Source organism: Vespa crabro, chromosome 3 (genome assembly GCF_910589235.1).
Source record: "Vespa crabro chromosome 3, iyVesCrab1.2, whole genome shotgun sequence".
Lineage (NCBI taxonomy): Eukaryota > Metazoa > Arthropoda > Insecta > Hymenoptera > Vespidae > Vespa > Vespa crabro.
In genome coordinates this window covers 9,402,534-9,413,198 of record NC_060957.1, presented here as the reverse complement: position 1 = coordinate 9,413,198, position 10,665 = coordinate 9,402,534, and the positions used below count along the sequence as shown (strand labels likewise).

Sequence of the window (10,665 nt, the reverse complement as noted above, 5' to 3'; positions counted from 1 at the left end):
TTTTTGCAAAGATATAATATTATCACTTTATGAATCATGCAATACTTTTTAATTTTAATTAAAATCCAAATTATTATTATTAACATAATAGTAATATAATCGAAAATTTTAATTTCTATTAATTTATGTATTCCATTACAAAATCTATTATACTGTGATTTAATTCGATATGAATTATGCTTTGTTAAATAAGGTAGTAAGTATGATTCATGTATATTATAAAACTGCAAGTATCACATGTCCCCATTTAACATCAGCTAAGAAAAGTAGAGAGAATTAATAATAGTATATACTTCAAATTTAAATTAAATAATACATAATACCATACCAACTGAACACAATCAATCATTTTTTCGATATATATACACACATATATGTATAAGAAATATAAATATATGTATACAGATGTGCAAAAAAATTTCACAGTAAACTACAGGTATGACAGCTTGATATATAAATCATATGATAATTAGTAATAATTTGAGAAAGAATACATTTCAAATATTCAGTCAAGTCTAATAACAACATCAATAAAGAATTAATGCTATAAAATAAAAGAAAATACATTTCTCAACATTTCTTTTTTTATAGATTATCTAAGTAGAAAAATACATTTATAATTATATGGATTATTAATTAGAAAAAAAAAACGAATGCATAATGATCTTAACGTAGAATAAAAGAAATACATTTAGTATAAAAAATATGCATTAGCTATTACACTAGCTCGTGTTTAATCGAACATTTCTTCATATCTATTAATTTTCTAGTCTGAAATATTTTCATGAACATACTTGTAATTTTTTCTGTAGAAAAGAAACGACACTAGGTATGTTAACATTCAATCAAATTCCTAAATGACAAAAAAATTTGTTATTTATTCATATCGCAATACATAATACTGTTAATATTATTATCCAAGTTTATAGAGATATATTTATTATTCATACTGATTTTGTCTGCGATAAATAAAATTAAATATTTTGTACACACACACACCATTAATTTACAAATTATATAACAAATTTTCATTAGCATTGTTCAAAATGTATTTATATCTAGTATTATGTTCTTAAAATATATTTATGACAAGCCAAAGACAAAGCAATATTATGCACCAAGATGATGAATATATTAGTCATATTATCACTTTATCATTAAATGAGTTGGATGCAAAGAGGAAGCATTTAAACTATATTTTATTATATGTTTTGCTTAGCTTCCTTTTATAGTTATTAATTTAATTATTTAGATTTAACATAGTTCTTGAAAAAAAAAAATTAAGAAATAGAATTGTTACTATAAACAAATCATATGTACTATGATAAGCTATATATATATATATATATATATATATATATATATATATATATATATATATATATATGTATGTGTGTGTTTATTTATATATGTATGTATATGTGTGTGTACATACATATATCTATACATATATATATAAATATATTAATGTTACAGTAATATATTTACTATCAAAACTGATACTTAACGATTATGAAAAGTATTCTAATATAAGTGGTATCATTATACCAATGACTTTCCTATGTAAATAAAATATAATTTTTTTCTTATTTCTTTTTGATCATAAATTCATTAATCGTTAAAAAAGGCACCTAATACATATATACATATATATTGAATTATATGCCTTTTACACAAACAACGATTTTATGGACCTAATGTTCTACTACACTTAAGTTTTCTATGTCTAAAAAAGATAAATTTGTTATATCATTGTTGCATCACTATATTGTTGTTCAGCATAAAACATATGTAAGTTATACTATGTAATTTTAAATTTATTGCAATGAATACATATATTCAGAGCATTGTTTATTATTCAAAATGTTATAATAAAACTATTATTGGCAGACTTATATTCGATTGTTCATGTTAAAAAAAATCTTTGGTTTTTGATATAAATGTTCAAAAAAAACAAAAAAAAAAAAAGAAAAAGGAAGATACATTGCCAATATTGTATATAAAGTGTTGTTTTACTGAAGTTTTTAAAAATATATCTAAGCGATCTAAGATTTTAAATGTAAGTTTTGATTTGGAGAAAAAAATTACATCAATGTGCAAACATTGATAATAGAATATAAAACATATATATAATATAATATTCATGGGTCAATAATACATTATGTCGTCTATATGAGTAAATACTTTTAAACAGATGCGACCTATTTTCTCTTTCTATTTATTATATTTTATCCCTTTGTGCTTATCTACAACGAAAAAGATGTCATTGCGTGACAGTAATGTTTGTATGTGTGAAGATATAAACACATCTAACACAAGTAAGCAAGAAACATACACGGATCCTACTTTTTTGAATATATAGATTACTAATAAAGAAATGTCATATGATATATCTCGATATTGTTTTCAGAAAGTAGCGTGTATTTATTATTTTATAATAATAGAAGAATAGTTGATCAAATATGTGAATAAAGCCTTTTTTTAAAACTTATTTCTCATTACTTTATTTTCAAACTATATATATTTTATATATGTATATATTATTAAGATTACATTAAATGTTCAAAATTTTATATACTAGTAAACTTCCATTGGTGAATAATATTAGAAATAATATTAATAGTTTAATTAACAATTTCAATATATTTAAATTTTGAATTCAGAGCCGTTACCTTCATCTAATATCAACAAAAACAAACTTTTGATTGACTTTGGGAGTTTTCGCATCAATTTTCTCTTGCTTTCGGACTAGCAAACAACAGAGCTCTCTCTATCTAAATGTAAAGACTTAAAAATTAATACTTCCAATAAGTTTTCAATTATTTAAACAGTCTTTAAAGTATACGGTGTAGAATAAACTAATATTTAAACAATAATATTTAAACAATAGTACATTTTTATTAAACATGAAAAAGATCGTAACACGCGAGAAACTTAAAATAATTTTAGTATAAAATTTCAATACTTTAAAATTTTAATCTCGAGGTAGTTGATCTTGTATAATATAAACATAAATACGCTTTTTTTTAACTTTAACGATTACCGACTTAGTTTTCTCTCGTACTGCAACCAGTGCATACCGAAGCTCTCTGTTTCTAAACGTGAAAACTTATAAATTAATACTTTCGATAAATTTTCAATTATTTAAACAATCTTTAATGTATGCAGAGTATAATAAAATAATATTTAAACAATAATACATTCGCTTAATCATTAAAAAGACTATAACGCGCGTTAGAATTAGAATAAGTTTTATTTTAAATTTCAATCCTTAACAAAATTTTTATCTTGGGGTGATTGGCTACATGTGACGTCAATAAAATCGAACCTCAGATCGATTTTGACTGTTACTGGATCATTCTTCCTTTGGATTTCGGCAAATAATCATTGAAGCTCTCTCAAAATTCCTGCAAGTAGTTATGGAGACTAAAAGTAAGTATATTTATATATCATACATTTCTTGAATAATTTATATAGTTTCTTGTTATAAAAGTGATACTAATAATTTTGTTTGTATTTTTCTTTTTCAGATCTTCATTATAATCGCGCGTGTAACAATAAAGTAATCGAATGTTTGCATCGTTAAAATAAAAATATCGCATAGTAATAGCAGTATTTGTACATTTGTGTTTCGCGAATTAAACAACAAGTGTTTTTGCATCGACTGCGTGCAACGCAGTCGTTAGAGTCAGTGTTTTGTTCGCAAAGTTTATTACTTTTTTAACAATCACACAGACTGTATTTATAAAAGATAGTAGAGTTCTGCGAATTAAATTCAGTGACCGTTCGTTAAAAAATCACTACTGTGTAATAGAATCAGTGCATCATTGAAGAGGATCTCGACTAACTTCGATATCGATTTATCTTATTTTCAACCACCTACGAATCATCCATCCTCAATTTCAATTTAAATTGCGGACGAATGTTTTGGAGCCATCGCAGAACTTCTTAAGTAGTGAGTGAATTTTTAAGTTCCTCCAATGGCTCAATCATGTTGAGGATGAAAGATCCGAATCGGCACGAGTGATTGGTTGTAATTAATTAATAAAAGAGCATTAAATGATCACGAATAAATTTCTTCGAAGATTTATTCGTGAATGGTTTCTTATTTTTTGATTTATTTATTAGATCAGGATAGTGTCTTCTTGTTTGAACATATTTATAATTATTTGAAATTTTTAACATTTTAATACATTTTTAAATATTTTTCTCACACAGAAATAGTAAAGAATCGATATTTACTAGTTCTAATAAAGAATGAGCAAGAAGACGTCGCGATCGATAATCCCTGGATTACAAGCGAAACTGTGCATGATTTTTTTATAATAATAAAAATACTCGCTTGTAAGAAAGAGCGTCGAAGGATTTGCTTTATATTTTTAAATAACTATTAATTAAATATTTAATCATTGATAAAAGTCTCAATAGAGTTATTGCTTTTGAAAGAGGAAAGTCGAGTAGAGTATTTGCTAAAAAGCAAAGAGACTTGTAGAATCATATTCCGTAGTCGTAGAAATTAATGAATTTTTAGTTTAGGATTTTCAGGAATTAATATACTAATTCTAATTTCTCCTATGCTGCAAAAAAAACTATCTCTCAAGAAGATAGTAATCAGTTTCTGTACAAAAAGATAAGATTTATATTTTTCAGATTCGTTAGGATTATGTTAGGATTTTCCTCCATATCTTAGAATTTAGAATTGAATTTTATTGTTACAGTTTTTGAGTGATAATCGATTAGGTTAGGGCACGAAGCAAAGAAGAGGCTATATGCCGAAGAGACCCTCATAAACTGTAGCTCAAGAGTATAACTATTATGGTATTGAATTATTTTCGAAGGTTCCACAGAATCTTTCGAGAATGGCTTTTAGTTATATTTTAATTTTACCATGTTGTCATTCAAAATGCTCTTATATGGTAATGGATGTAGATTTGGAAAATACCTCGACGTAACATTCCGTCTCCGGTCTCACATTGCCACGCGTACGCGAAAGGATTATTTCATATTTTATGCATTTATTGAAATCAAGACATAAATGTTGCACATTTTCTTTTTTCTATAGTTCAATTAAATTTATAATTTTATTTTAATAAAATCAAGTTTTACGTTAAAGTCGATTGATAAATTCTGCACATTTTTTCTTTTCTAAAGTTCAATTAAATTCATAATTTTATTTTAATAAAATCGAGTTCTATATTAAAGTCATATACCTACGAAACGTATAAGATATGGCAATTGTAGGGACCACTAAAAGTGCATTGAATAAAAATGTACATGGAGCTAAAACAAACAGAACGGGATGTATGTCAATTTCTCTAAGTTTTGCCACTCGTTACTAATATAATATTTTTTTCAGAGAAAATAATATTTCTTTAGATCAGTATCCAGAATTTTTTATTTTCTTTTGTTTTTCTTAAATTAAATTAAATTAAATTCAGAATTTTATCTTTCACATAAGTAGTATATATATATATACATATTCTTTTTTCTTTCCTTATTTCTTTTCAGCTAGTTCCAGGTCGAAGGATCGCGAACTCGGGAAGGAATAAATAGCGTTCTCCGCTTGCGTTTGTAGTTCATATTTTGACCATACCTGTCGCTGAAGTCAACCACCTTTCGAACAAAAAGTAATTAACAATTTTAGTAGGATATATTATACAGTTATATTGGATACGTGCCTGAGGTCCCTGTAGATATTGTCCTCGGGAGAATGTATGCAAAAGATTAGCTTCTGCAGTGTAGCAACCAATTCCAATAAAAGAATTTGAAATATTCAAGCAATGTTATCCAAAGTACTATTTTGGATACGATTTGTATTCTACATATAATAAATTTTGCGAAAAAAATAATAATTTTCATATTATGTTGCATTCAAAATAATATGATGGAGCTCTTATCAGTCAATTTGATCTGACCTGATGATGGATGAAAAAAGCTTTGCTGTGTAATAAAAAGAATGTATCTATCGTTTATTTATATAATATTCACAATAGAGTAAGAAGAATAAGAAAAAAAATTCGTTGATGGATTTAACTACTGCGTTGCGAATTCAATTACTTCGAAATAGAACGAGAAAGTTGATAATCAATTGTTTCTTTAACAAAATGATCATTTCTTTTTTCAAAAATCGAGTATTTACACCTAAGAAAAAATACATGTCTGCTAATTTTTCGTCCTCTTTCACTACGTGAAAGCTTATCAAAATCGGAGGTGGCCCTATCTCCTTGTAAGAGCTATACTCAAAAGATTTATCTTTAAAATGAGACCTTGTTTATCAAAATCTGCCAAGAATTGCGTCTGTTCTCATTGATGATATAAACCGTTATAAAACCAGGGTTAGTGAAAAAAATAAATTTAATAGTTATTTGATAAAATTATTTCAATTAAAAATTGAATGGTTTTTATTGGAGATGAATGTATTTATTATATGTAAAATAATGTTAAATAAAAAAAATATGCGTTTGTATTTCTTCATATAAAACTATATCTTATGTTCGATTTTTTGTGTTACTATTTTTGTGTGTAAATTATCTATAATATAATGCAGTAAATTTTATTTATAAATTATTATATTTTTTGGTATGTTTATTATAATCATTGATTTGATTTGATAGAATCTTATATATAAACAACGAATGTATAGTAATATAAAATGTAATCTGATAATGCAGTATTTAATAGTACTCGACATGCGGTATATACACTTTTTCTAAGTTACTGTTCTATACGTGTAATTTACGGGTACTGTTATATACGTTGTGTCATTATATATTTGTTTTTTTTAAATTTATTATTTAATAAAAGTAAACATAGTACCTAATGGTTTTATAATATCAAAAACAACCAGTAATCATTAAGTATATATTATAACCTATAATCAACTTAAAAATTCTGTAATTATTAAGATTTATTAAAGATATCATTCTAATGTTTTCGATACGTACATTTACAATATAATATTTAAAAAAGAATAATAATAATGATACTGTAAAAATAATATTTTTTTTTTAAGAGAAAAATGGCTAAAATCAAAACTCAAGAAAAAATAATAAAGCCAAAAAGCAAATCAACCAATAATCCGTTTAATACTAAAAAAGATGTCAAAACTAAATTGCCAATATTTAATTCAATAATTACTGCAGCATGCATTGGCATTGCTGCATGGTTCAGCTATAGAGGTTATCTTGAAACTAGAGTAAATACACCATACAATATAGAGAAGGTATGAAATTTTTTTTAAATAGATATTTGAACTATTTAAAGGTTTTATTGAATTAACTAAAATTAGTTTTAAATATAATTTAGCTGGTAACCATGGCTGGCTTAGATATACCGGATAGATATTGGGGTACATATAGACCTAATGTTTATTTTGGAATGAAAACAAGAGATCCACATTCTTTGGTAACTGGACTAATGTGGTATTCTCCGCATCATCTACGACAAGATGGTACTGGTCTCAGGCATTGGTGTGAACAGGGTGATAATTTAGATAGGTAATATAATATTCTTATGTTTTTTAATTTTTAATTTATGATGGAATACATTAATTAAGTTTAACTATAGATATGGTTGGTTGGAACACGATGGAAGGACGTTCGGAGTCCAAGAAATAGTAGATTCATCCGTAATTTTAACGACAACATTTGTTAAAAGATTAAATGGTCAATATGGTGGAGATTGGACAACAAAAATTAGTGTAAATTCTAAAAATTCCAAAAAACTTGAACATGAAATCTCTTTGCTATTTTACATTGCTACTGAGGAAAATACTAAAGGATGGATTGAAGTGAATAATGATAATGATGATAGTTTAACAGGAATGACAGGAAATACACAGGGCTTAGGCTCTTTTAATATTAATATACACGCCACAAAAGGTACCATAGAAGAACATTCATTCTTATCAACAATATCACCAAGTTTAACTGCTTTAAAGGAAACTGTTCTTAAGAATCTGAGAATAGCATCATATAAAGGAACTAACAAGAAACATATAATATTATCTGGTGAACAACTTTCATTATTGCCAGATGGAACTAAGGAAAAACCAAATTTTATTGTTACACAAGTAACAGGAAAAGTTCCTTTTGAAATTGAAATTAATTATGAATCAGAAAGTTTTACCAATAGATTAAATAAATTAAGTGATGATGTATATGATCAAGCATTACAAAAGCAACGCGAATTATTTGATGAAAAATTTGAGAGTATTTTTAAATTAAAATCTAAAGGCTATTCTAATGAAGAAATTTCTTTTGCAAAAATGGCATTTTCTAACATGATAGGTTCCATAGGTTATTTCTATGGAAGTTCTCAAGTTCAAAGTGTTCATACCAAAGGTCCTGTGCCTTATTGGAAAGCACCCTTATATACTGCAGTACCTAGTAGAAGCTTTTTCCCTCGTGGTTTTTTATGGGATGAAGGATTTCATGGCTTACTTATATCAGCATGGGACTTAGAAATTGAACTAGATATTATAAGTCATTGGTTTGATTTAATGAACATTGAAGGTTGGATACCAAGGGAAATGATCTTAGGTTCTGAAGCATTGGCAAAAGTTCCAGATGAATTCGTAACACAGATGAATACGAATGCAAATCCTCCAACATTCTTTTTGACTTTATATTATATTATCGAACATAAACAACAAGAATTGTTAAGTAAGCATTTTCATCTTCTTGACAAATTATATCCACGTCTTCAAGCTTGGTTTAATTGGTTTAATACAACACAAATTGGTGAATTGCCAAGTACATATAGATGGCGTGGTAGAGATGCCAATACTATCAGAGAATTAAATCCAAAAACTCTTACATCCGGATTAGATGATTATCCTAGAGCTTCGCACCCAAATATTCATGAACGACATGTTGATTTACGTTGTTGGATTGCATTTGCTGCAAATGTTATGTTTAAAATTACTAAAATCTTGAATCATTCTTATAGTAAATACCAAGAAACATTTTATTACTTATCTGATAATAATTTGTTGAGTAAATTACATTGGTCACCTAATACACAGACTTACTCTGATTATGGTCTTCATACAGATAAAGTTGTTTTACAGAGACCTTCTTTACAATCTAATGCACAACCTTCAGAAATGATTCGAATTGTCTTAGATGATCCAATTTTAAGATATATTGATTCTTCTTTTGGTTATGTATCTTTATTTCCGTTTATTTTACACATTATTGATCCTAATTCTCTACAACTAGAAAAAGTTCTACAAGATCTAACAGATCCTGATCTTCTCTGGACAAAATATGGATTAAGATCACTTGCAAAAACGTCGCCGTTTTATATGAAATACAATACTGAGCATGATCCACCCTATTGGCGTGGTACTATTTGGATAAATTTAAATTATTTAACAGTTCGAGCTGCTCATTACTATTCGAAAATTGAAGGACCTTTCCAATTAAAAGCAAAAAAAGTATATGACGATCTCAGACATAATATAATACAAAATGTTATTAAACAATACAAACAAAGTGGCTATGTATGGGAAAATTATGGAGATACATTAGGTAATGGAAAAGGAAGTCATCCATTTACGGGTTGGACATCATTGGTAGTTTTACTTATGGCAGAAATCTATTAAAGACTATTTTATTACTCATGAAATATAAAATATTCTTAGATACTAACATAATTAAACAGGAAAGAAGAAACAAAAGAAGATTCCTTCAAGTTAATGAAGATTTTTACATCTTGTTACAAAAAGTTTTAAAATAGTAATAATAATAATAATAATAATAATAATAATAATAATAATAATAATAATAATAAATTGATTTCATAAAATTGTTTTTAAATACAATAAAATTCACATGTAGTTTTATTTGTTAAATAGTATATAAATAATTTGTACAGCACAGTCCATTTGATATTCAAATATTTGTATATTTGTGTGTAATTCTCTATTTATATAGTGATACCAAAAATAATTAAAAGATAGAAAACTTAGTTTACATTATAGCATTGATCTGTCCACACTTTACAAGGCAAATATATATGTTCATTATCATTGTACTAGTTATACACAATATTGTAATATACATAGAATAATGTGAATGTGGCATGAACGACAGTAACACAAACATTATACAGATCCTATTTCAAAAATATTTTAAATTTTATGTAATAACTCACTTTGATTTATGTTGTAATATGTTCTAATTATAAATATATATTTCTACCTTTTTTTTTCTAACAGCCAATTTAAAAAGATATATATTAATGTAAATTTATTCTATATTATTCTATATTAACTCGTAATATTTTTAAAATATGCACATTTTTAACTATATAAAATGAAGAAGAATTTGTTTTTTATTACAAAAAAGTTTATTAAAATAATTTATACAAAATTATATAATTTACAGAAGAATTGAATTTATGATTTTTAATTTACGATCTAACATGATAAGGACGCATCTTGCCACTTTCAGACACTGGCTGTGAATTGTTCAAATTTGTAATTTACTTTAAATAAATATATTTACTATCATATCTCAATTTTAATATTCTATAATTTTTTTTACGTTCTAACATTTTTCCATGAAGCTTTTGTATTATTAAAAATTTCTTACAATTATTCGAACAAATAATTAAATTTCGAGCGTATGGTCAGGTAATCTCGAATCTCGCATGCGAGAT

At 25.9% G+C, this 10,665-nt stretch overlaps 1 protein-coding gene and 1 long non-coding RNA gene across 2 annotated transcripts; both read left to right on the top strand.

The window, feature by feature from the left end:
* The first annotated feature begins 2,749 nt into the window (after window positions 1-2,749).
* Window positions 2,750-5,621, top strand: LOC124422455. The gene is made up of 3 exons (XR_006941868.1): window positions 2,750-3,432; window positions 3,531-3,955; window positions 5,509-5,621. It is a non-coding gene; the product is annotated as an uncharacterized LOC124422455 (long non-coding RNA).
* Window positions 5,622-6,664: 1,043 nt separating this feature from the next.
* Window positions 6,665-10,524, top strand: LOC124422441 (mannosyl-oligosaccharide glucosidase GCS1). The gene is made up of 4 exons (XM_046958858.1): window positions 6,665-6,893; window positions 7,013-7,222; window positions 7,306-7,496; window positions 7,567-10,524. The coding sequence occupies exons 2-4, from the start codon at window positions 7,019-7,021 to the stop codon at window positions 9,605-9,607; spliced, it is 2,436 nt and encodes an 811-aa protein (XP_046814814.1). The 5' UTR covers window positions 6,665-6,893; window positions 7,013-7,018; the 3' UTR covers window positions 9,608-10,524.
* Window positions 10,525-10,665: the final 141 nt, after the last annotated feature.